Genomic DNA, 27,638 nt, shown 5'->3' with positions numbered 1-27,638 from the left:
GCGGCTTGATGTCTATGGAGAGGTATTTGTGTGTTACTAATCAATCCTTTAAGCTGTTTAAAGCTTGACTGGACACCAGCTGTTCTTTATACGCATGCGCAGTAGCCCTGTGCCTTGGACCGCATATCTGGAAGGGAACCATCGATCTGGAAAGTCTCGGGAGAGTTGCATTTGCTACTACAAAGGTTAGAGACAGGTTTTGGTTTATGAGTAGGATAAGTGTAGGACTTCTGTAGGACTCAAAATAAATAAAGTAAAAGCCGCGTATAAACACAATATACAGTGTATAGACGTCGCACATGACTCTCGCGAGACTTTACTAGAGATTATTTAGCAGAGATGATCCACTTCTATTAAAATTAATGGGAGAAGTTAGAACGCTCGACCAAGGAGCTCTGAGCAGTAAATTGATGTAGAAAGGAAGTCCCGCCTTACAGTTAAAAGAGCCAATCACCTTTTAGATAAAGACATTACCTGTCAATCAATTTTGGGCCGCGCATGCGCATTAGCTGTACAAACCGGGAAAATTGCGTTTTTTTGTGTGTGTAATATGAGGTGAAGAATCGCAATTTATGATTCCAGTATTGTCAGATTTTATTGCTGATTTGAAATGTGTTCTTTGATCGTAATATTGACCAACCGTTTTTGAGATTTTGGTCTTTCTACATTCAAGTAGATAGGAGCTGCACTGGCATGACTGGACATAGCTTCCCGAGAGCGTTCCTAAAATGGCCGACAGTGGACTGACTTGCTAACTTTCTAGAAAGACTTTGGTCAAAATGCAGCGGAATGTTGCCTTTCGAAGGAGTATAAATAAAGAGCCGGATAATTTGAATTTAAAGGTAAATAGGAAGTGTGGAGAGAGGCTGTGATGTATGAGACACAAACATTGCCCATACCATTCTACCAGTTGTGCTTTTCCACGTTTTATTATTTATGTTAGCTATAGATAGCATGTCAGGGTAACTGAACACTGAAATGTCGCTCATTACACGTTTTCATGGTATCACATGTAGCAAAATCTTCTTTGCTTGTTTTGTATTATTAGTCGAGGTAAAAAAATAAAATAAAAAAAGTCATCTGACTCTACTTTAAAACTACCTCCTAAATTGATATCTATTATGTAGAACAATTTGCATTGTTCTCTTCTCTAAGGCCTGAAATAAACAGGCTAAAGGTTTCCCATTTCCCTTCATTTAAAATGACAAATCTCATGTACTGTGCTTATTTTCATTGAGGTTGTCTAAATAGTAAGATGAATTCAGATCTGTTATTACATAACCAGAGGTGTCTTTTAACAGATTAACTGAATGCAAGCTTGCGGTTTTATTTAAAAATGAAGAAATAAAGCACTTTTTCAGTGATGTCTTCCTCAAAATGTGCCTATCAGAGCCATATAACCTCCATAGACAGTGAGGGGACACATCCATACCAATATTCAGATTAGTGCTACTGATATGGGTTTTCAATAGTTGATTCTTAAATTATGACATATGACCACCGTTAATCGTGAATAGGTGGCTAACCACCCATTTGCCTTCTCTAGTTTATGTAAAATGGTCATGTGGTGTGACAAATTACATACATATATATCTTTGCATTAGCTTTAGCCATTGAAAACCCCATTTTGGTTGGACACTACAAAAAATAAATCAAATTTTTTAAAGCATTCGAAAATGTTTAATCTTGTCCCGCCTCTCCAGGTACAGGATGGAGCTCCCAAACTACAGCCGCCAGCTAATGCAACAGCTGCATGCTTTACGAAAAGAGGAGCAGTTTTGCGACTGCTCCATCCTGGTGGGAGAAACCCCTCACCCCGCTCACAAACTAGTTCTGGCTGCCTCCAGCATGTTATTTAAGTCTGCTCTAGAGAGTTCTGACAGCATTTCCATTGACACAGATTTACTGTCCTCTCAAGAGTTTTCTTGTATTCTGGACATGGTATATACTGGTAAACTGCCTCCTGGAAAACACAACTTCACACGACTCATAGCTGCTGCCGACAGCTTGCAGATGTTTGATGTGGCAGTTGGTTGTAAGAACATTCTCACCGACCTTATGAAGCAAACTTCTGAGACTGTAGATGCTGAGACAGAGTCTGTGGACTCTCAAGTTATAAAACTTGACCGTGCTGAGGGGAGTCCTGAGAACTTAAAGGAGTCATCTGGATTGGAACAGTTGAAAAGGGACGAGAAGAATTTTCAGGGTTAAAGAGGACTTTCAGATGACTCCATATTAAAGGAATGTTTCAGATTCAATACAAGTTAAGCTCAATCGGCAGCATTTGTGGCATTTAGTTGATTACCAGAAAAAATTATTTCAGCTCCTCCCTCCTTTTCTTTAAAAAAAGCAAAAATCATGGCTACAGTGAGGCACTTACAATGGAAGTGAATGGGGCAATTATTGGGGGGGTTAAAGGCAGCAATGTGAAGCTTATAATTTTATAAAAAGCACTTACTTAAATTCTTGTGTTAAAACTCATGTATTATTTGAGCTGTAAAGTTGTTTAAATCATAATTTTGCATTTGTTTCAGTTTTTTATATCGTCATTGCCACAAAGTTTTAAAATTGGCTTTAATTTTACACCGAAAATGTTAGTAAGCGATTTTATCACAGTAAAATCATTTTAAAACACATATTATTTATGTCTTGTGACTATACTTGGTGAGAAATGGTGAGTATTTTAACGTTTACGGATTGGCCCCATTTACTTCCATTTTAAGAACTTCATTTGAACCCAGATTTTTTTTTCTTTTTCTTTTTTCTCCCCAATTTGGAATGCCCAATTCCCAATGCGCTCTATGTCCTCGTGGTGGCGTAGTGACTCGCCTCAATCCGTGTGGTGGAGGACGAATCTCAGTTGCTTCCTTATGTGGCTTGTTGAGTGCGTTACCACGGAGACATAGTGCGTGTGGAGGCTTCACCCTATTCTCCATGGCATCCATGCACAACTCACCATGTGCCCCACCGAGAGCGAGAACCACATTATAGCGACCATGAGGAGGTTACCCCATGTGACTCTGCCCTCCCTAGCAACCGGGCCAATTTGGTTGCTTAGGAGACCTGGATTCAAACTCACGACTCCAGGGGTGGTAGTCAGCATCAATACTCACTGAGCTACCCAGGCCCCCAGATTTTTGCTTTCTTTAAAGAAAAGGAGGGACAAGTCAATGCCGAAATATTCCTTTAAGCTCAATTGAAAGCATTTGTGGCATAATGTTGATTACCACAAAAAAAATATTTTCCATTCGTCCCTTGTTATTTAAAAATTATGGTAACAGTAAGACACTTACAATGGAAGTGAATGGGGCCAGTCCGTAAACATTCATATACACACAGTACAGCTACCAGATGGAAACATTATATGTGTTAACTTGATTTTAGTATGATAAAATCACTTATTAATCTTATCTTTGTAAAGGTATATCTAATATTACAACTTTGTTGTCGTGATGACATAATGCCGATAAACCCTGTAATCCTGGTAAGCAATTTTATTACTTTAAAATCATGTAAAACAGAGATTTTTTTTTTCTCAGTTAATATGTATAATGTTTACGTCTTGTGGCTGTGCTTTTCAAACAGTGAGTATTTTACTTTTTATGTACTGGCCCCATTCACTTCCATTGTAAGTGCCTTAATGTAACAGCGATTTTTGCTTTTCTCTTTTTTTAATAAATGAGGGACAAGTCGAAATTATTTTCCGTGTTTATCAACATTATGCCGCAAATGCTATTGATTGAGCTTAAAGGGATAGTTCACCCAAAAATTTAAATTCTCTCATCTTTTACTCAACCTCATGCCAACCCAAATGTGTATGACTTTCTTTCTACTGCAGAACATAAACTGAGATTTTTAGAAGAATATCTCAGCTCTCTAGGTCCATACAATTCATTTGAATGGTGATCAGGCCTTTGAAGCTCCAAAAAGGAGATAAAGTCAGCATCTGACTCCAGTAGTTTAATCAATGTCTTCTTAAGCGATCCAATTGGTTTTGGGTAAGAACAGACCAAAATGTAACTCATTTTTCACTGTACATCTTGACAGCAGTCTCCTTGGCAATCATGATTTCAAGCTCGATTACACTTATATCGCCATCTAGAGCTATGTGCATGCGTCAAGCACTAGGAAGTGTAATCGAACTTGAAATCATGATCGTGCCTAGAGACTGTAATGGCAAGATGTACAGTGAAAAATGAGCTATGTTTTTGGTCTGTTCTCACCAAATCCAACTGGATCATTTCAGAAGATTTTGATTAAACCAAATCTCCTTTTTGGAACTTCAAAGGCCTAATCACCATTCACTTGCATTTTATGGACCTACAGAGCTAAACATTCTTCTAAAAATCTTAATTTGTGTTCAGCAGAAGAAAGAAAGTCATACACATCTGGGATGGCATGAGGGTGTGTAAATGATTCCTTTTTGGGGGAACTATTACATTTTAACTTGTTTTGAACCCTGAAAAATTCAAAGGTCAATATGTTTGTTTGAGAATCACATTTCATTACAATTTTTGTCATTTTTCTTTAATTCTGTTTCTTTCTGAATTTAGAGGATGGTGCAATTGAGTTTATATCTCAAAATCAAGCTGGTATTAAAAAGATCCTACAGAGTGTACGGCCATGTATTAAGGTTCTTGAGACTTGGGACACAGTCGCTGCAGAGGAACGCCAGGTAAAATAGACATACAAAGGGAAAATGTGTTATTTTTATTGCAAAACAGTCTCATCTCTGTTCATATGTGATATTAGACTCAACTCAACTTTAATCTTCTACAGGTCATGTTGGATAGTTTTAAAGGAGATCCATCAGAAGACGAGGTGTGTCAGCGGTTGCTGAGTTTAGTTAAGGATGAGAGAGTTCTGTCAGCTCAAACGGTCCTTACATTGCTAGACCAGCTAAAACAGCAGCAAAATCCTGATCCAGGATCAGTCCTGGAGCACCAGGGACATGAGAGCTGCCCAAAAGGTAAACTGAGCTTCTAAATACAACCAATGATCAGCTGAGTTGGAGTCTTATTCTTTGGGTCTTGAGATTTCTGATGACCAAATAAACATACACTTACTGAGCACTTTACTAGGAACACCTGTACACCTACTTATTCATGTGACTATCTGATCAGCCAATTTTGTGGCAGGAGTGCAATGCATAAAATCATGCAGATACAGGTCAGGAGCTTCAGTTAATGCTCTCATCAACCATGAGAATAGGGAAAAAATTTGATCTCAGTGATTTGGACCGTGGCATGAAATTTGGTGCCAGACGGGCTGGTTTGAGTATTTCTTTAACTTCTAATCTCCTGGGATTTTCACGCACAACAGTCTCTAGAGTTTACTCAGAATGGTACCATTAACAAAAAACATCCAGTGAGCGGCAGTTCTGTGGACAGAAATGCCTTGTTGATGAGAGAGGTCAATGGAGAATGGCCAGACTGGTTGACAGAAAGGCTACGGTAACTCAGATAACCACTCTGTACAATTGTAGTGAGCAGAAAAGCATCTCAGAATGCATAGCACGTTGAACCTTGAAACGAATGGGCTACAACAGCAGAAGACCACATCGAGAACTTTATTAGGACTATAGTGTTCCTAATATAGTGCTCAGTGAGTATATAGCCATACTCTGCATCTCATAACTCAATTTTATTCTGGGACTCAATGGGTCTAGTCTTAGTCTTGATCTGGGTCTTTTCTTGACCCCGGAGAAATAAACATTTTCAAAGAGCATACATCAAACATGTTAGATAGAAGTTGCCATATTGTAAGTGAATTGTTCAATATGTCTCTAGCCATTTCTGCAATTTGTTATGCCAAAGGTCCTGCGGCTGGTTTTTGGCTTTCTGGTGGACTTTTAGATCATATATCAAAGCTAACTAGCCACCTCTCCAGTGTCAACAATCTCTCAGAGCTTTTGACCAATGCAGTGAATGACTGTAAAAATGAAGTTGAAAAAGAGGTACAGTACATTCTTCTCACTGTTTTTGCATAACGGATGCTATAAAGCTTACAGTTCAGTTAATTTTATTGTATAAAGAATACTATTTTGTTGAATAGTATTGATTATAATACAGTTGTGCTCAAAAGTTTGCATACCCTGGCAGAAATTGTGAAATTTTGGCATTGATTTTGTAAATATGACTGATCATGCAAAAAAAAAAAGCAGAAAAGAACTGTCAAAAGACCTGCGTAACAAGGTAATGGAACTTTATAAAGATGGAAAAGGATATAAAAAGATATCCAAAGCCTTGAAAATGCCAGTCAGTACTGTTCAATCACTTATTAAGAAGTGGAAAATTCGGGGATCTCTTGATACCAAGCCAAGGTCAGGTAGACCAAGAAAGATTTCAGCTACAACTGCCTGAAGAATTGTTGGGGATACAAAGAAGAACCTACAGGTAACCTCAGGAGAAATACAGGCTGCTCTGGAAAAAGACGGTGTGGTTGTTTCAAGGAGCACAATACGACGATACTTGAACAAATATGAGCTGCATGGTCGAGTTGCCAGAAAGAAGCCAATGCCAAAAAAAAGCCCGGTTTCAATATGCCCGACAACACCTTGACACGTCTCACAGCTTCTGGCACACTGTAATTTGGAGTGACAAGACCAAAATAGAGCTTTATGGTCACAACCATAAGCGCCATGTTTGGAGAGGGGTCAACAAGTATTGTGCTCCTTGAAACAACCACACCGTCTTTTTCCAGATCAGCCTGTATTTCTCCTGAGGTTGCCTGTGGGTTTTTCTTTGTATCCCGAACAATTCTTCTGGCAGTTGTGGCTGAAATCTTTCTTGGTCTACCTGACCTTGGCTTGGTATCAAGAGATCCCCGAATTTTCCACTTCTTAATAAGTGATTGAACAGTACTGACTGGCATTTTCAAGGCTTTGGATATCTTTTTATATCCTTTTCCATCTTTATAAAGTTCCATTACCTTGTTACGCAGGTCTTTTGACAGTTCTTTTCTGCTCCCCATGGCTTAGTTTCTAGCCTGCTTAGTGCATCCACGTGAGAGGTAACAAACTCATTGACTATTTATACACAGACACTAATTGTAATTAAAAAAGCCACAGTTGTGGGAAATTAACCTTTAATTGCCATTTAAACCTGTGTGTGTCACCTTGTGTGTCTGTAACAAGGCCAAACATTCAAGGGTATGTAAACTTTTGATCAGGGCCATTTGGGTGATTTCTGTTAATATTATGATTTAAAAAGGAGCCAAACAACTATGTGATAATAAATGGCTTCATATGATCACTATCCTTAAATAAAAGACAGTTTTTTTGCATGATCAGTCATATTTTCAAAATCAATGCCAAAATTTCGCAATTTCTGTCAGGGTATGCAAACTTTTGAGCACAACTTTATATAGTAATATATAACCTATATTTTTTTCTTCTTGTATGTCTGCTGCTCTTAAGGTTGTGCTGGAGTGCTGTAGTGCTCCGTCTTCTATGGAGGTTGCGGAAAGGTTGATATGTAAACTCAGAGAGAAAAGCATAAGTGAAGAAACACTTCTAATGCTGCTTCATGAGGTCAAAGGAAGCTCCTCAGATCTGACTCAACTTTTGGACACCCTGAAGGACACAAGAGGTATATAGGCCCTATTTTAAGAGGAATAAATCATTTTCATCTACTGACAAACAAATCATGGCTAGTATAAACAGTGATTGTATTGGAATGCACTTCACTTCTACCGGTCGATTTTGATTTTGAAAAATTAAATTCATTTATTGAAACAGAAAAAAAATTAATCCAAACATATTCCTAAATTTTAATTACACTTCAAACTAAACTAAAATATTAACAAAATAACAAAGTGGTCAAAAAAAACCATACCAAATTCAAACAATTTACTCTCTCCAACTTCTTCCACCGGCCCCTTTTGCAGTGATTAAAAATCACTCTACGACAACAGGTGGAAAAATACAGATACAAATTACATCATAAATACAATTGTAAATATAAACATAATAATGATACTTTAAAAAATAAACCATGACCTAAAGATAGTTTAACATAAATCTCATAAATATTTGTTTCATAAAACGGCTACAAAAGTGATCGTCAGAGGCATAATTTGATGTTCCACTGTATTTTCAGAGTTTGGACATGAACTTTATTACCACCTGCTGGTGGAATCTCTAAATTGCAAATGCAGGAACTGAGTTTAGATTTCGCGCTAAAAACAGACATGTTTTTGAAACGTCTTATTGCAATGACTTATTTCTCAGGACAATAGGCAATTGCGCTTGGCGCTACTTTATTAACATACATCTACTGTTTCGTGCATACACCCACAGATCACCCACAGTGCAAACACTACCACCTACACCCACTTGCGCTTTGCACTGGCACACTAAGAATTAGCGCTCTCAAGAAAATTGGATAAGATGCTGTGCACGGTCGTTGTGAATAGCGTTTGTACACTCGTGAAATAGAGCCCACGGTGTTCATCTGTATATTGGTTTTTCTTCAACTTCGGGCACTTTTAGTACTGTGGATTTAAAAAAACAAATAAAGTGCATCACAGGAGATTTATGTCATCTTTGTTATTTTTTTTTTATTAAAGTCATAAAAATTTTTACCACAGTGTAATTTCCAGCACATCTCAAATTCTGTATTGTGTTTAATAGAATTCCGTGGTGGAAATGACGCTCATGTAAATGACATTTTTAACATTTTTTAAATAAAGTTGCTGTCTGTTTTGTTTTGCTAAGTCTAATTTCATAGACAAATTTCAACATTTGATGTATCTTACAATTCAATAATATTTGTAATTTATTTGTGTAATTTGGGAAAATTACAGCTTGATTGAAAATGACGGCCAATAAAAATAAGTGATATTTACCTTGAATTTTCTTGATGTTTTATAAAAATATCACTTGTCACATATTTCATCTTAAGCATGCTCTTCATGGACAGTTTTGTTGACTTGGTTAACAAGTACACCAACTTTAAAAAAAAATAATAAAAAAAATTAGGGGCAAACATTTTGTTGAGGTGGGCATTATGCCACAACTGTGACAGTTATCATTTTTTAAACATTTATGAAAATCATGTTCACACAATAAATATTGAGATGTTTTATGTTTATTTCACTCTTTGTTTAGATTTTCATAGATAAAAATTGTAGAAAACATGTAAAAAAAAATCATGTTTTTTTAGAATGGATTTTCATAGTTTTATATTGAAATTCTGGGTCTAAAACTTAAAATCTATACATAAAGAAAATTTGAAAAGAACAAAAAAGTAACGATAAAGGCTGGTAAAAAGTTTCCAATTAAGTTTTAATGAGACAGAGAAAAAAGTTGAAATCTGTTTTTGTAAATATCAACCCCTGGGACATGAAAGTGCCTGCAGTTTACTCTTATTGCTGTTATTTCATCATGTACCTAAAGCTATTCTTTCTGTTCAATAGCATCTATATTTAAAAGAACATCTCAGTCAGTCTCAAACCATCATGCAAACTCTGAGGTGGAACAAGAAGGATCTACGGCAGACTCTGAGGATGAGGAGGAGGAAACCTCTAAAACCAGAGGAAGAAAGAAGGCCGTTCTTGTGTCTTACACCTGCGAATGGTGTAAAAAGACTTTCGACTTTAAGTGTCGTCTGATAAAGCATAAGAAAGGTTGTGCCCTCTCGCCGGGTAGAGAGCAGCGCTGCTCAGAGTGTTCCATGGCTTTTCCAACTCTGAAGAGTCTTCACCAGCACTGCATCGAAGCCCACGGCAGCCTACCGGCCAAACAGAGGAAAACTGAACAAGTGTCATGTGACATGTGTGACAAGACCTTTAAACATTCTTCAGGTGAGTGAAAATCCTTTTTGAGAACACTGATTAGGTGCAATGAAATTTAGTTTGAGCCACGGTGCATTGGTTAATGCATATGCTTTAGACACGTTGAGCTGTGGTGCTCATGTCTTGAGCACCACAGTCTTAATCCCATCCCACATCTCTCTCTAAGTAATAATTTCATGTCAACTTCAACTATAGCTGTCAAATAAGAGGGGAAAAAAGAAAATTCTGAGTAAATCACAATCGTTACCTTCTTTTAGATTTGTCGGTGTCTAAGGTTATTTATTAGGTGTAAAATTATATTATTAGCTACAAATCGATCCTAGATCAGTCCTTTTCTGATGCTTTTCATGCTTATATTGTTTGCCTGTGGTACAGGCCTGTTATATCATAAACGCACTGAACATTTCGAGGAGAGGCCATATGCATGCGAGGAGTGCGGGGCGAAGTTTGCTGCCACCTCATCTTTGAAGAACCACATGCGTCTGCACACAGGAGAGAAACCCTTCCAGTGCAAACACTGTGACATGAGCTTCTCCGTTGCCGCCGCTCTGTCCTACCACACCAAAAGGAAACATGCTGAGGGTGAGACCTTTTAAATGTTTGGTTGTTTGTTTGTTTGTTTGTTTGTTTAAAGCTGAAGTGTGTAATGTCTGCGCAACTTGCGTCACCAAACACAAAAAAGATAGTATGTTTAGTTATAGAATAGTTATGTTTCTTCTTATTTTTAATATCAGTTACATACATTGGGTTGTTTAGTGTTATAATTGATGTAGTTTTGTTAATGTTTACTGCATCAGTTACCCTGATGGTGTTAAGTGTTTGTGTGAGTGACACTGAGCACTGTCTCTACATGATTATTCATCAGTGCTCCTGGAAGAGCCACTATTGGTGAACTTCATGTCATCTTCTGTAATGGTGGACTAGATCTGTTTATGCTGCTGCAGAGCAAGTATGAAGATTTGCTACTGCTAGAATATCCAGAGACATGCTTTGTTGAGCATGTAGCACATCCTGCTGCTGCACAGTTAGACATACATTCAATCCCCTTGAAGCAGATTTAGACATGTGATGCTGGGGAGGAGGAAGGTTTCAGAGAGAAAAGTTGTAGCGTGCTGCAGTAAAACCGGCATACAACTGAGGTCATTTAAATGTTAGACAAAGATAGAGTTTGCAGATTGAATGGCTAACAGATAACATGTTCAAAGGACCTTTCATTAAGGATGTAGATTTTCATGACTGAACTCGGAATCATTTGAATAAGCATAGTAAGCTGGGATACGAGAATGAATTTTAACATCGACAAAATTACACACATTAGCTTTAATCATATTATTATATCAATTTCAAGTATTTTTTTAAAAGAGAACACTAACACTAGTAAATCTTGCAACTGCAGGTAAAATGTACTGTTGTCAGTATTGTTCTGCCTCATTTGCGCAGTCCATTGAACTGACACGTCACGTCCGCACACACACGGGAGACAAACCATACGTCTGCAAAGAGTGTGGGAAAGGCTTCAATCAAGCCAACAGACTGTCTGTACATCTTCAGAACTTTCATAGTAAGCACCTCACACAAATTTTCAAACAAGTCAAAGTGAGTTGCATGACCTATTTTGTGTGATGAACTAGTGATCAGACCTGTTATGTGTCACTGTCAGACATCACAGAACCTCACGATTGTCAGAAGTGCCGGGTGAGCTTCTCTTCGCTGGACGAATTACGACAGCACATTCAGGAAGTCCATCCGAAAGAGCTGCACCAGTGTCCTGAGTGTAGCAAGATCTTCAACAGTAAAGCCAATCTGGAGAAACACATGAATGTTCATGAAGGCAACAAACCCTACAGCTGCAAGGCATGCAATAAGTCCTACCAGGTTAGAACAGCCATTTACAGTGGAAACTATATCAATGTAGCTCTTTTTTGTGCAATTTACAAGACACTCTGCAGTACAGTTTTTTTTTTTTTTTTTAAACAAGCAAGTACAGTGCCTTCAAAAAGTATTTTGATACTTTATTTGAAAGAAAGATGCACAATTTATCACGAAAACAGCAAAAAATTTCACATAACCAGGGATTTTGATTTTTAAATGAATGGTTTTATAATATAAAACAGATATACTGTTCAAAATAAAGACAAAATTATTTGGACATGTACTGGCTGTCAAACATTAGCCGAACATATCAATAGTTACACCTGTGATTACTCTGCTAGGACCCCTGTGTGAACTTGAGGGGAACTGACTTCATACATCCACTAAAAGTAATTAAATAACAGGCAAGAAAATGAGAAGTTAACTCTGAGAGAAGCTATAGCATAATTTGTTTGCTGATTCCACTTGATATTTTGTATCTAATCCAGTGACGTATATTTTTAAGGATGGCTTTAGTGTCTAAATACTTTTTTGGCACCACTGTATACATACACTCATTTAGGGCAAAATATGGCAGTGTATATGTGTTTAATATAATATATATACAGTGCTTTGAAAAAGTATTTGCCCCATCCTGATTTCTTCTGTTTTTGTGTATATCTCATACTAAATTGTTTCAAAAATTCTAACAAAATCTAACATAAAACAAAGGCAATCTGAGTAAACACAAAATACAATTTTTAAATGATAATGTTATTTATTGAAGCAAAAAAGTTATCCAATACCAACTGGGCCTGTATAAAAAAGTATTTGCCCCCTTAGTTACTAAATCCCCAAATCTATGAAACTGCATTCATGATGGGGTTCAGTTGGACTAGATACACCAAGGCCTGATTACTGCCAGCCCTGTTCAATCAAATAAATACCTAAATAGACATTTTTCAGCAGCATGAAGTTGGCCAAAAGGTCTCACCCAGTAGCACACTATGCCAAGGTCGAAAGAAATTCCAGAAATTATGAAGAAAAAGGTGATTGAAATACATTAGTATGGGAAGGGTTACAAAACTATTTCTGAGGCTCTGGGACTCCAAAGAACCACAGTGACAGCTATTATCTCCAAATGGAGAAAACTTGCAACAGCACCGAACCTTCCCAGAAATGGCCAACCTTCCAAAATTCCTCCAAGAGCACAGCGACGACTCATCCAGGAAGTCACAAAAAAGCCAAGGACAACATCCAAGGAACTGCATACCTCTGTTGCATCAATAAAGTTCATGACTCCACTATCAGAAAGACACTGACCAAAAATGGCATCCATGGAAGAGTGGCAAGGCGAAAACCACTGCTAACCCAGAAGAACATTAAGGCTCATCTGAATTTTGCCAAAACACACCTTGATGATCCTCAAACCTTTTGGGAGAATGTTCTGTGGACTGATGAGTCAAAAGTGGAACTGTTTGGAAGACAGGGGTCCCGTTACATATGGCGTAAATCAAACACAGAATTCCACAAAAAGAACATCATACCTACGGTCAAGCATGGTGGTGGTAGTGTGATGGTGTGGGAATGCTTTGCTGTTTCAGAGCCAGGGCGACTTGCAGTAATTGAGGGAAACATGAATTCTGCTCTATAACAGAAAATCCTAAAGTAGAACGTCCGGTCATCAGTCTGTGAGTTGAACTGGATTATGCAGCAAGACAATGATCCAAAGCATAGGAGTGAGTCCACCTCTGAATGGCTCAAAAGAAGCTAAATTAAAGTTTTGGAGTGGCCTAGTCAAAGTCCTGACTTGAACACAATTGAGATGAGTTTATGCTCGAAAACCCTCCAATGTGGCTGAACTAAAGCAGTTCTACAAAGAAGAGTGGACCAGAATTCCACCACAGCATTGTGAAAGACTGTTCTTCAGTTATCGGAAGCGTTGTGTTGCAGTTGTTGCTGCTAAAGGTGGCACAACCAACTATAAAGTTCAACGGTGCAGTTTTTCACATGGGTGATATAAGTGTTGGATACATTTTTTGCTTCAATAAAAAACATATATATTTGAACATTTTATTTTTTGTTTACTCATTTACTCATTTGAAGATCTAAAAAGTTTTTGTATGACAAATACACAAAAATAGAAGAAATCAGTGTGTGTATATATATATATATATATATATATACACTGAGTTCTTCTATTTTTGTGTATTTGTCATACAAAAACTTTTTAGATCTTCAAATGAGTAAATGAGTTATATATATATATATATATATATATATATATATATACACACACACACTACCGGTCAACTTTTGAAACACTTGACTGAAATGTTTCTCATGATCTTAAAAGTCTTTTGTTCTGAAGGCGTATGCTTAAATGTTTGAAATTAGTTTTGTAGACAAAAATATAATTATGCCACCATATTAATTTATTTCATTATAAAACTAATATTTAATTTAAGTTTTTCAAATGTATGACTTTTTACCAAATAATAAAGAAAAGCAGCCAATAAGTGCCCAGCATATAGATGGGAACTCCTTCAATACTGTTTAAAAAGCATCCCAGGGTGATACCTCAAGAAGTTGGTTGAGAAAATGTCAAGAGTACATGTCTACAAATTCTAGGCAAAGGGTGAGTACTTTGATGATGCTAAAATATAACACAGTTTTGATTTATTTTGGATTTTGTTTAGTCACAACATAATTCCCATAGTTCCATTTATGTTATTCCATAGTTTTGATGACTTTACTATTATTCTAAAATGTGAAGAAAAAAAAAAATTATTTCTTTTTTTAGTAAGAATGAGTAAGTGTTTCAAAACTTTTGACCGGTGGTGTATATATATATATATATATATATATATATATATATATATATATATATATATATATATATATACACAGTATATGAATATTAACACTAATGTTCATTATCGGCCTTTAATTAATGTTTTTCCAACACAGACACTCTCTGGCCTGTGGTACCACAATCGTACTGCCCACCCCGAGATTGTCTTTGCCCAGGGCAACAAACCCATCAAATCCCTGCTCCATTGCGACAAGTGTGACAAGACTTTTAGCAACCAAAATAGTCTGTTAAAACACCAAATAACCAATCACACAGGTAAGAAAGGACCAGTGATCCTTGCTATTTTACTAGATATTAATGCTTTGATTTGAACAAACCCCTAACCCTAATTATTAAAAATTCCTGCCTGCACTGTTTGTGGCACAGACATGAATGATTCCTCAAATGTGGTTCATTAAGGAGAGGCCAGGTACGGCACAGGACCCATCTTTATGGTGGTAGCTTGTGTAAGGAACAGTGGCATGCTCCTTCCCTCCATAGTCTTAGGGTCTTCTCCTTGGACAAGAGAGATCAACCCTTAAGCCTCCCTTGCTAGGGTTACAGCTATTAATACTTTCTTTTTTACATTCCTATTCTAAGATGTACATACTATCTTTTCATCTCTCCGTAAGGACACAGAGAAAAATAGGTCTTTATTATCTCAATATTGTTGCAAGAAGCGACAGAAGGGACGACTCGTTTGCCGTGAGTTGCGCCCCGTGTCGGTGGAGAAAGAGATCCTTGTCCTTGAGGAATGTGGTTTGCTGCGGCTGCCTCTATTTCAACACAGTACTTTGGCTCCTACTTCACCTAGACGGGAGGTTGGAATGGCTCGATCCAATCAATCGGCTGGTCAAGACATGCCCTGGGAAAACTCTGTGATAACATCTGATACCTTTTCAGACTCCCCAGTATGTGTTGGCTAAGGGATAATTGAGTGAATTGAGCAACTTGGTCCTCTTTTTGCTTGAGTATATCATCCTTGTATTCCTGATGCATAATCTGCTGGAAATCTAAAGCGCTGTGCATCCCTCTTTTTTGGGCTCCAAGGTGGGTGGGGAGTAGAAATGATGAAACTGAAAACTTTAAACATGGCTACAAAATACACTTCAAAAAGCAATTTTTGGACCTGGATACAGATTATAGCTCAGAAAATAGATGTGTTCCCATGTCAAGTAGGGATGATTGGCCAAAATGTATTGTCATTGAAGCTGTATCACCAAATTTGCCAGTCACTAAGCTTTCCCCTTTTGCCATACATAAGGGTATTGCAGGAATAGCATGAACAGTGAAAGAAGTTAACAAATTAAGATCTGGTCAAATTCTTGTGGAATGCTGTAAAAAGACCAATGCTGAGATCCTTCTACATGCCAACCTGTTAGCTGGTGTACAGATAAAGGCATCTCCTCATCCAACGCTGAATTATAGCAAAGGAGTGATCCATACCAGAGAGTTGTATGATGTAGATGAAGAAGAAATAATCCACGAACTCAGGACTTCAGGTGTAATAAATGTGAAAAGGATAATAATCAATAGAGAAGACCGAATGATAAAGACTGGTACATACATCATTACTTTAATTTTTTTATTTTTTCTATTTATTTATTTTTATCCCCTTTTCTCCCAATTTGGAATGCCCAATTCCCACCACTTAATAGGTCCTCGTGGTGGCGTGGTTACTCACCTCAATCCGGGTGGCGGAGGACAAGTCTCAGTTGCATCCGCTTCTGAGACCGTCAATCCGCACATCTTATCACGTGGCTCGTCGTGCATGACACCGCGGAGACTCCGCATGTGGAGGCTCATGCTACTCTCCGCGAGACACGCTCAAATTACCACACGCCCCATTGAGAGCAAGAACCACTAATCATGACCACGAGGAGGTTATCCCATGTGACTCTACCCTCCGTAGCATCCGGGCCAATTTGGTTGCTTAGGAGACCTGGCTGGAATCACTCAGCACACCCTGTATTCGATCTCGTGACTCCAGGGGTGGTAGTCAGCGTCAATACTCGCTGAGCTACCCAGGCCCCAAGCATCATTACTTTTAACAAACCTCTACCCCCAGAAAGAGTTTTAATTGGATGTCTAAGCATTCCAGTGGACTTATTTGTTCCCAACCCACTGCAGTGTTTTAACTGTCAAAAGTATGGACATGGATTTAATGGCTGTAAAAACAAACACATCTGCTGCAACTGCGGCAAGGAAGACCATAATAAGGGTGTTGTCAAAAACCACCCAAGTGCTGTAATTGTACAGGAGATCATTCAGCTGCATCAAAAGAATTCTCCATATGGGTCAAGGAGAAGGAAATACAGAGGATCAGATGTACTAAGAAGATCAGTTACCCCGAGGCACAAAAAATGGAGGCTGCTGTCCCTTCTTATACACTGAATAAGACGTTTGCCTCTGTTGTCAAAACAGCTATGAGAACAGTGAATTGGTAGACAGATCTCACCTGCATGCATAAAATCAAACCCCAAACTATTAACAATAATAAACTTCTCCCAAGGACCAAGAATACAGGAACTTAAAGTGAGCCTCTTGTAAATGATATCCAATCCAATCAGTTTAACAAATGAAAATCAAACAAAGTACAAAAAGATAAGCTCCTCACAATCAAAAGTACCCCAAGATGAAACTTCAAAGACAAAACATATTAAAGATGTTGAAATGAGAGAGCGTGGACACCATAGTAGAAGTCCATCTTCTAAAGGCAAAATTAGGGCAACCGTCCCTATTTTACCGACCTGATAATGGAGAGTTTTATCATCAAATGGAACTGCCGTGGCCTCAGGGCTAATTAAAATATAATTATAATAATTATAATTATTATATAATTGCATTTATCAATCCTCTTGTCATTTGTCTTCAGGAGAAACAACTGTCATCAGATTGTACCCTCTCTTTTAAAAGTTTTACAACTTTTAGTACCTTTGGACCTAACAATAGACAGGCTTCTGGAGGTACAGCCATTTTAATCAGGACTGATGTGATTCATAGTCATAGCAGTATTTACAGCAATCTATAGGTAACAGCAGTGCATTTGACCCTGCAGAAAGCCATTACAGTCTGTTCTATTTACGTTCCTCCTGACTTGAATATAATGAACATGGACCTAGATAATCTGTTTGCTCAGCTCCCTTTCTTCTTTTATACTCATGGGAGATTTTAACAGCCATAACATTTTGTGAGTTAGTAGCCATTGCAAGGCTAAAGGAAAGAGGATTGAAGACTTTGAAGATAACCATGCCTTATGTGTTCTAAATGATGGATCACATACTTATTTACCCCCAGGGCATGGAACATACTCAGCAATTGATCTAACAATCTGTCAGATTTATTTTTAGACCTCTCATGGAAAGTTTGGCATGACCTCTGTGGAAGTGACCACTTTCCACAAATTTTAACCATCAAAGGAAGAGGAGAAGAAACAAGTGTATGGAGATGGCAAATTAAAAAAGCAAATTGGTACCAGTTTCAAATCCTCTGTTATGAGAGGTTTGCGAAAGTTCCAGAGGAAAATCTGGATGCTACAAAGAACTTTACTGAAACGTTTTTATATCCATAGCATTTGACACTATTCCTAGAACATCTAATAATAGAAAATGTAGACGGCTTCCATGGTTTGATGATAAGTGCAAAAAAGCTGTAAAATAGAGGAAAAAAGCTGAAAGACTCTTCTTCAGACATCCAATTACTGAAAATTGTATTAAACTCGAAAGAAGTAGAGCACAAACAATAAGCTGGAGAAGATATGTGTCCAGCTTGTCAACAAGCACTCCATCAAATAAAGTCTGGAATTTGATATGGAGGATGAAGGGCAAGAACAGTGGTCCACAAATACAACATATCAAACATCAAGATTCACTTTTAATTTCAAAACAAGAAATAGCAAACATCATAGCAAAAACATTTGAAAAGAATTGATCAATTGAAAACTGCCTTCCTGCCTTCCAAATAATCCAAGCTCGACAAGAGAAGAGAAAGATTAGCTTTCTTCAAGCAATATGGAACCATATAACCAGCCATTTTCCATGGAAGAGCTCTAAGGGCTATAAAAAGATCCCACAACACAGCTATTGGACCAGACAAAATCCACTACCAATTTTTTAAAGAATCTACCTCACACTACTCTAACTATCCTTCTTAAAATTTTTAACTCCATCTGGATATCAGGAAATATTCCACCTGCTTGGAAGGAAGCAGAAATTATACCCATTCCAAAGACAGGGAAAGACCATAATGATAATGATCGCCCTATAGCCTTGACCAGCTGCTTATGCAAAACAATGGAGAGGATGGTCAATGATCGTATAGTTTGGATACTGGAATTCAAACATCATATAAGTAATGCCCAGTGTGGATTCAGGAAGGGTCAAAGCACAATAGACTACCTCGTCAGTCTGGAAAGCCATATATGTGATGCTTTTATTAAGAAATAACATGTTGCAGCAGTCTTTTTTATTTGGAGAAAGCCTACAACACAACATGGAAGTATGGCATTTTAAAGGATTTGTATCAACTGGGTTTTAGAGGACGTTTACCATTTTGTATTGAAAGATTTTTATCAAATAGACTTTTTAGAGTCAAGTTAGATAACACCTTATCTGACCTACATAGACAAGAACTTGGAGTGCCTCAAGGAAGTATTTTATCAGTAACTCTTTTTAGTATTAAAATAAATAGCATTGCAAAAGTAATTGGTTCAGATATTTACTGTAGCTTAAATGTAGATGACATCTGCATATGCTATAGAAGCAAGTACATGAGAAATATTGAGCAGAAAATTCCACTGAAGATAAATAAAATACAAACTTGGTCAACGCTAAATGGCTTCAAGTTTTCAAAGGCAAATACTATTTGCATGCATTTCTGCCAACTTCGCTCTCTACACCGTGATCCAGAGGTGCATATGGATGGAGTCCACATTAAGGTTGTAAAAGAGACCACATTTTTTGGCATCACCTTTGACAGCAAACTGTCCTTTATCCCTCATATTAAATTATTAAAAAAAGAGATGTTTTAAAGCCATGAACATTTTAAAGGTTTTATCTAAGACAAAATGGGGTGCAGACAGCTCAATTCTCCTAATCTATATAGAACACTGATTCGCTCAAAGCTGGACTATGGAAGTATAGTCTATGGCTCAGCCAGAAAATCATACATTCGACTTTTGGATACTATACACCACCAAGGTGTACAACTGGCTTGATGAGCTTTCAGAATGTCACCGATCCAAAGTCTATATGTGGAGGCTAATGAGCTTTCTTTGGAAAACAGATGCCTGAAGCTGGCTTTACAATTCACGATCAAGCTTAACACAAATACAGAAAATCCAGCCTATCCAGCAGTGTTTTCACCTCAACTTTCAGTAATGTATGGGGAGTTACATCCGCCCACTTGGTCTACACATTAAACCTCATCTGGAGAAATTAAAAGTGGATTTAAACATTTTGGAACAAACTCACTTTTACAAAATTCCTCTGTGGGACCTAAGAAAACCAAAAATCCTTCTGGATTTAACAAGTCAAAAACTCATCCAAATGATTATCACCAACAACTTCTGGATATTAGACAAATGTTCTCATTACATATTCCACTTTATACAGATGGATCTAAATCTGAAAATCATGTGTCTCCGGCTTTTGCAACAAATCAAATACATCAGGGTATACGTATTCCTGACCAAAGCTCAATTTTTACTGCAGAGGCCAATGCTCTACTGTTGGCACTGAAGTTCATTGAGACTGCACAACAATGGGATTTTTATTATTATTTCAGATTCAAAATCATGTCTTGAAGCAATAGAATCTATTAAAACTGATCACCCAACAATTGTGAAGATTTTAATCAAATTGTCATCCTTTGAAGCTCAAAATTTTAACATCATCTTCTGCTGGGTACCTGGCCACTGTGGAATCTGTGGAAATGAGCAAGCAGATAATGCTGCCAAAGAAGCATTATCTACAGAACTCAAAAAGTGCTCAATACCTTCCACAGATCTGAAACCAATCATAAATTCGTATGTCAAAAACAAGTGGCAATCAGAATGGGATTGGTGCTTCACAAACTAGTTACATTAAATAAATCCTGCTGTTGGGACCAGAAGTTTCTTCCCCCCATATGTGCATCATGTCAGAGCCCACTGTCTATCAAACATATTTTATTGGATTGTTTTTAGAAAAAATGAACCTTAAACATCTGATTTAGTTTTACTTTTATTATTTTAACCTGGTTTTTGCCATGAAAATAGCCATTGAAGCTGGCATGGCGTTAATGAACAAACAAATAAACAAACAAACTTTAAGGAGAGGTGTGCTATATTTTTGCCTGCCGAACAATAAAATGGGCAAAAAAATCTCATAGATTTCCTTTGAAGGAGGGACTCGAATATCATAATTGAGGGTGGGCTCTTTTGACTAGGGCCAGTAAGCAACCACCCAAAATACATTAGCAACCACATAGCATGCATGCACTTAAAACCAATCAGAGCACCTTAAGCTAGCTCTACACTAGCTGATTTTTCCAATGATTTTCAGGTGTTAGCTTCATTAACATAAAAATCAGCCAGGCAGAGGGAGACAGAGCGCCCATTAGCACCTCTCAGCTGGAGGTGTTAATCACTTGACTGTCGGGACTCCCTTCTGAGTTAATGGCTTCAAGCACTGAAAAAACACATATGTTTTGTTTGAAAAAATCATTCTGTCACTGAGAAGAACTGACAAGCTGATCGCAATAATTTTTTATCACACTTAGCTGCTTATCATCGCAAACGCAGATTAAAATCCATAGTGATTCTGTCATTCTACAGAAATAACGCAGACAGATAAAAAAAAATAACCTTGACGGACATTTTACAGTTTTGATGCATTTTAAAATATAACCTTCAGAAAGCCAACCGAACCATGAAGAAAATTCAACATTGTAACTATTTTAGCCCCTGTTTCGGAACAATCAAGCGAGCAGTTTCAATTACAATTTTACTCCTATTGTTATTTTGCCGAGCTCCACGTGATAGGGATCAGAGAGAGATAGTTGCGGTGAGTTGTTATGTGTGTTACCCCTCCACCATTTTTAATCGGCAAGTGTGTCATACCTTTGAATGAAGAGAGTGAGATCTCAGCAAAACAGTCTGCATGTGTGACACCCTCGGCCAAATCAAGTTGTTTTTGAGTCTGCTAGTGTAGAGCCAGCTTTAGCAATCACATAACAACACCCTAGCAACTGCAAAGCAATGCATTAAAAGTAATTCTGAACACCTTAGCAACCACATAGCAACGTCCTGACAAACACCCATAACACCCAGAAATTGTGGTGGCGAGATTAGCACATGCAAGCCCCACTTATATTTTCTCAGAAAATATAAAAATCTTCAGCTCAGATGTAGCATTTTACGGAGCCACTTAGAGTACAGGACGTGAATTTTTTTTAAAAATAGTTTTGCGTGCCCTCACAATAATTTGCATTCCTCACAATGTTTTGCGTGCCCTCGCAATAAATTTACAATGGTTTTAATAGAGTAACCATATTTTAACCATGATACTCGATTGATATATTTTAACAATGATAGTGAAACTATAGTGATAATACAGGAAAATGAAAATTATTTTAATAAAAATCATAGTTTTGTGGTTATTACTGTATGGTTTTACAGTACAAATACATAGTTTAACTATGGTTTTACTATAGTAATATTGTAGACTGTAGTAACCATACTTTTCGGCAGAAATCATTTTTCTGTAGTAATATCATTGTAAGCATGACTGTTGTAGGCTAACCATGTTTTGTTTTTGGCAGAAAGCATGGTTTTACAATGGGTTTAGTAATGTTGTAGTAAATATGAAAAGTAAGTTAAGTAACCATGTTGATTTTGGCAGATACCAAAACTATAAATTACTTAGATTAACCATGGTAATTCTTGTGGTTACTATGTTTTTTACTACAAACACCATGGTATTTGTAGTAAAACCTTAATAACTACAAAATTATGATTTGTATTACCATAGTTTTCATTTACCTGTATTATTACTATGGTTTTTACTACGAATAACAAGGTTAAAATATGGTTACTATAGTAAAACCATGGTAAATTTATTGCAAGGGCACACAAAACTATACATAAAATAAATAAAAAATCCTGTCCTGTCCTCTTAAGGGTTCATTTTCATTTCCACAGAACCAAAGCCTGAAATTTAAACTTACCTAAAACTTTATCTCTCATTATATCTGTATTCTATAAAGTTTTTATTTTTATTTTTAATTAATTCTCTCTCACAGGAAACAGGTTCTGTTAGATCCTTCATACACAGTGTAATACTGTTCTGTTGATCTGTGTGATTTTCAGAGGTGCGTTTGTGGAAGTGTGTGAATTGTGGCAGAACTCTGACGAGCGAACAGGAGTTACAGCAGCACACCTGCAGTGGACAGTCAAGTCAGGGCAGCTCTTTGTTTAGCTGTATGGTCTGCTCTCTCCACTTTCCCTCAGAGCCAGAGTTCCAGCAACACTTCCTGTCCAAACACTTGCAGGTCATACAGGAGGAAGCGCAGTCACAGGCCTCCAGCTCGCAAATGGTACGAAATCTCCTACAGTGCTGCATGTTGGAAACAAGTGCTTTAATTCGAGCTGTTTATTTAATGTGTTAATTTAGTATGAATGATTTTATAAAAAATTATGTATTAAATTAACGCAATTAATCATGCATACTGACCCATATGTAAATTCCATAATAATAGTATTTTCCTACCATTGGAGCAATTCAAGCTTGAATTACAAGGGGACAGTCAGCATGCATCAACAAACCTCACAAGCAGCGAAGCCACAGAGTGAAAGCTGGTCACACAGTGACAGTGGTAGGAGACTTCACTAAGTGGTGAAACTCATGAATATTAATTAGGTTATGTGGGAATAATGTCAAATAATCTTTTTTAAGATGGTTTTAAAAATGGTCATTCTTGATGACCAATTGTAGAACTCCAATAAATATTTCTCATAACAAATTAGATAACGTGATCCGTACATTATCCATAGATCAAACTTCAGCGCTGGATCACCACTTATTATAACACACACAAACGAAATAGAAACTCCTGCTTAAGAACTGGAGATGCTTCTTCTGCATTAGATTTGCAGAAGGACAAATCTGGTAAAGGCAAAAAGTGTAAGGGACATGCCCCACCAGTCCCACCCATAAATTATGCCAATGCCATTTAATAGAGTATACTCCCAGTGATTTATTGCAGGCTTCAGTGAACAACATCCAATAGAATGTTTAGTCCAAAAGTGTGCCATTTAGAGAAATAGTGATGGCTTCTCATTTGTTTAGTTAACATTTCTTCAGAAAGAATTGTCATTCATATCCATTTTGCACTAAATTATGCATTCTGAAGTGCTCTAATACTCTCATATTGTGTACGTTACATGCTTTCAGAACGGGGAGGCCAGTGTTATAATTTGTCATGCCAAATACGGACATTAGAAGAAGAATTTATTACTTCATGCATACCTCACAGGCTACATGACAGGGATATCCGCATACCATTCCATTACAATATTAATTTAAAAAAATTTCTATTGTATTTATTTATCACACATTATAAATTTTTGCACATATACAGTGAAATTCTTTTTTTCACACATCCCACAGTCAGAGCACAGGGTCAGCAATGATACGGCACCCCTGGAGCAGATAGGGTCAAGGGCCTTGCTCAAGGGCCCAACAGTGGCATCTTGGCAGTGCTGTGGCTTGAACCCCCAAACTTCTTATCAGTAACCCAGAGCCTTAACCGCTGAGCCACTTGTACTTTTCACTGGCAGTAATTTTTGCTTTTCATTTGGCAGTAAGTAAAATGCAGAGTAGTCCAGTTCAAAATTAAGACGTCCGAAAAGCATTGCCTTCATGTCTGTTACACTGAGTCGAGATTTATCATTAATGAGAACACACGCTCCACAGATGCAGATGTCCCAGGCAGGCATAAAACAAACTCCACGACCTTGGCTAAGACTCCGAAGTTGATGGTCTTGCTCTCCAGCTCACGAAAAACATCTGTCCATCTCTCAGACACAGCCGTCTTGTTCATGTTCCACTCAGTGATGCGACGAGTGACAATGTTTTTCGCGCAAGCTCACTCATCAAAGAGCATGGTTTCGTCAATCAAATTGAGAGCGGGGATTCTGGAGTAGAAGTGTTTGAGGCTGCTCTGAATGTCTTTCCACTCTGGGATGTCTCTCAGTAGGGCCCACTCAGGATTTTCTGTGTTCTCCAATGAGCGGCTCCTGTTTTGGAGGTAATCCACCAATGCTGAATAAAAGTTTCTCACTGCACAGTAGAAATCATCTACTAGCTTTAACCAGGGCATCCAACTGCTTTTTAATGTCAGAGGGTATGAATGATTGCTCCAGCCTGGCCTGCAAGACTTTTCTCAGGTCACGAATGTGCAAAGCTATGGCCGTGCCCAACAGAATAATAAGCAAAAAGTCCTTCACTTGTGTGCTCCTTGTCAGATTCTGAACTTTGCTTCACAAAAAAATCGCTAACACTTGGTGAGGCACACTTACTTTTAGCAGCATCCACATGCTTTTTTGTACGAACATGCTGCGCGATGTCGGAGTAGCCTCCATGGGCGATGGAAAAGCGGGCTCCACAAATCTCACACCTCACTTTACTAGGCTCTGTCTGTGACTCCTTTTTTAGAAATGTAAACTCTTTTTGAATATCCTCATTAAATGTACATGCACACTTCCTTGACATTTTTCCAGCCGCAATTTCATCTGTGTGCTCTTTCAAACTGACTCTTCAATCAGTTCACTAACTGGACATCTATTGATAGGGGATTGTGATTGGATAGTTTAATCCAATCATGTACTTCAAATAACATGGTGTGATTTTATTGGTTTTATAAGCCGTATCCTTGGCTACCTTTTATTAGAATACTCACATGACTGAGAAAGGCGATAGAGAAATTTTAGGAGGGAGGAAATACGGGACAAATGTGTTTTTTTTTTTTTTTTTAGAATAAGTCGGGACACTAGAAAATACGGGACTGTCCCTGGAAAAACAGGACGTCTGGCCACCCTACCAATAACCGAACTAGTAACAGGCTTAAAAACATGTACATGTTGTAACTGTAGCATATTCTAATGTTTGTAAGTCACTGGAAATGTCCTAAAACACTATTACTATCTTACATTCTGTCAAAAGTTTTCCTTGAACTGTGCTCTTGGCCATTTTTGAAGGTTCACGAAATTGATGAAAACTTGCATTACATTCAGTGGCATGAGTTTCATGTGAACACTGCGAAGGACACAACAGCTCATCACTAAACTCCAACAGAATTACTCTAGAATTTACTCCGAATGGTGCCAAAAACAAAAAAAACATCCAGTGAGCGCTAGTTGTGTGGATAGAAATGCCTTGTTGATGAGAGAGGTCAACAGAGAATGGCCAGATTGGTTCAAACTGACAAAGTCTACAGTAATTCAGATAACCACTCTGTACAATTGTGGTGAGAAGAATAGCGTCTCAGATTGCTATTGGCACTGTTTTGGTGGAACGAGGGGGACCTACACAATATTAGGCAGGTGGTTTTAATGATGTGGCTGAAGGTTGGGGGTTCAAGCCCCAGCACTGCCAAGATGCCACTGTTGGGCCCTTGAGCAAGGCCCTTGACCCTATCTTCTTATAATATATATATATATATATATATATATATATATATATATATATATATATATATATATTAGTCTGTTCCGCGAACAAAGTCAACATTCAGCTTCAAACGACTAGGAATATATTGCACAAAGTCGCTATAGTTATAGACTACTTTTGTGGTACTTTTACGTTGATTTTTTTTTTTTTTGTGTGTGTGTCATTTTTGGAGCGCAATAGCCCCAGTCCCCTTTCAGTTCCATTGAATGGAGAGCAGTGGTGCACATATTCGGCCTATAATTTATGTGTTCCACGGAAGAAAGAAAATCATACAGGTTTGGAATGACAAGGCCATTTAATGATGGCGGAATTTTCTTCTTTCGGTGAACTAACAATTTTCAACAAAACAACTTTCTTGTTTACAATTGAGAATCTTTTGAGGTTTTCCTCACACATGTGGCTCTTTCCAGGTGATTCAGTGTGAGGATGCAGTCGGTCAAGAGGCTGAGCAAGTGATTAGCCTCAGCCAATCCCAGATTGAGGAGTCACCGCAGGTGTTTGTCGCTCTTGGTGATCAACAGGAAACCCCTGCTGGCTCAGGAATCGTGGCTGTCAGCATGGAAGATTTACTGAACGGCACTGTAACTTTTATTTGTGAGGAGGATCAGTGAAATGAACTACAATCCAAATAGACAGAAAACTACTGTCAGTTAAGCACTCATACAATGCAATAAAATATCTAAACATCCTTGAAGCAAGATACATTTACTGAGAATCAAATTAATATTTGATTCTCAAGTTTTCAAAGAAATCAATCAAAATTCAATGAGGTTTATGCTTAAAACTAAACAAAAAAAATTGCCAATGGGGTAATAAAAACAAACTTAATTCAATGGGAAAATACATTTTATACTTCACTGGTAAATTGTTTTTCGTTTTAACTTTCAAGCATAAATCCCATGCATTTTTGTTGGATTTCTGTTAAAACAAGACTTAATATCTTATGTAATTTTGCTTCTGAAATGAATGTTTTAAGGATGTTTAGATGGTTTTACAGGAAAACAAGACCAAAATACTGATCGAAAAAATTCATAATAAGAGCTAAGCATACATAAGCAGGTAAAATCCATCATGTTAAAAAAAGGCTCAAGATCACATGTCTCTGCCATTAGTGCAATCTTAATATATTTTTGACCACTGACTGAGTAGGTTTTATTGAAAGTGTTCTGAGGAGCTCAAACAGAGTTTAGATGAGCAAACAGCCATTTCAATTTGTTATCAAAGCACATATCTACATCTGCTTTTGAGTGTTATGTACATAGATGTTTTTGGTGTTTCTGGTGTGTAATGATAAGTAAGACTTTGGACCATTTCTAAATGCTTTACTATTGTGGCTCTAAAAAATTATCTTATATAAATTATTTTGTGACTAGGCTGACTGTTTCTACATCTATATATAAATCTGATGAATGTTGTTTTAAATACAGTTG

General features: G+C 37.5%; 1 protein-coding gene across 3 annotated transcripts; it reads left to right on the top strand.

Moving 5' to 3' along the window:
- The first annotated feature begins 121 nt into the window (after positions 1-121).
- Positions 122-27,581, top strand: LOC127426119 (zinc finger and BTB domain-containing protein 40-like). Of its 3 annotated transcripts, XR_007894742.1 has the most exons (14): positions 517-842; positions 1,704-2,206; positions 4,554-4,675; positions 4,780-4,969; positions 5,817-5,956; positions 7,418-7,589; positions 9,418-9,804; positions 10,171-10,377; positions 11,192-11,356; positions 11,456-11,670; positions 14,617-14,776; positions 22,848-23,074; positions 24,454-24,787; positions 26,619-26,749. XR_007894742.1 is itself a non-coding variant. In XM_051672659.1 (13 exons), the coding sequence occupies exons 2-13, from the start codon at positions 1,711-1,713 to the stop codon at positions 26,817-26,819; spliced, it is 2,682 nt and encodes an 893-aa protein (XP_051528619.1). In that variant the 5' UTR covers positions 122-185; positions 1,704-1,710; the 3' UTR covers positions 26,820-27,581. The 3 variants fall into 3 exon arrangements, 2 of the variants coding, with proteins under 2 accessions (XP_051528619.1, XP_051528618.1); XM_051672659.1 differs by lacking the exons at positions 517-842; positions 24,454-24,787 and adding an exon at positions 122-185 and having other exon boundaries at positions 26,619-27,581; XM_051672658.1 differs by lacking the exon at positions 24,454-24,787 and having other exon boundaries at positions 26,619-27,581.
- The last annotated feature ends 57 nt before the right edge of the window (positions 27,582-27,638 follow it).

Source organism: Myxocyprinus asiaticus, chromosome 35 (genome assembly GCF_019703515.2).
Source record: "Myxocyprinus asiaticus isolate MX2 ecotype Aquarium Trade chromosome 35, UBuf_Myxa_2, whole genome shotgun sequence".
Lineage (NCBI taxonomy): Eukaryota > Metazoa > Chordata > Actinopteri > Cypriniformes > Catostomidae > Myxocyprinus > Myxocyprinus asiaticus.
This window is presented reverse-complemented; position numbering and strand designations above follow the sequence as displayed.

Excerpts from the sequence above, each read along its gene's own strand:
- LOC127426119 (XM_051672659.1), top strand. The coding sequence starts at position 1,711 with ATGGAGCTCCCAAACTACAGCCGCCAGCTAATGCAACAGCTGCATGCT. Across the intron at positions 7,590-9,417 it reads CACCCTGAAGGACACAAGAG|CATCTATATTTAAAAGAACA; the intron begins GTATATAGGCCC and ends TCTGTTCAATAG. Across the intron at positions 11,357-11,455 it reads ACATCTTCAGAACTTTCATA|ACATCACAGAACCTCACGAT; the intron begins GTAAGCACCTCA and ends TGTCACTGTCAG.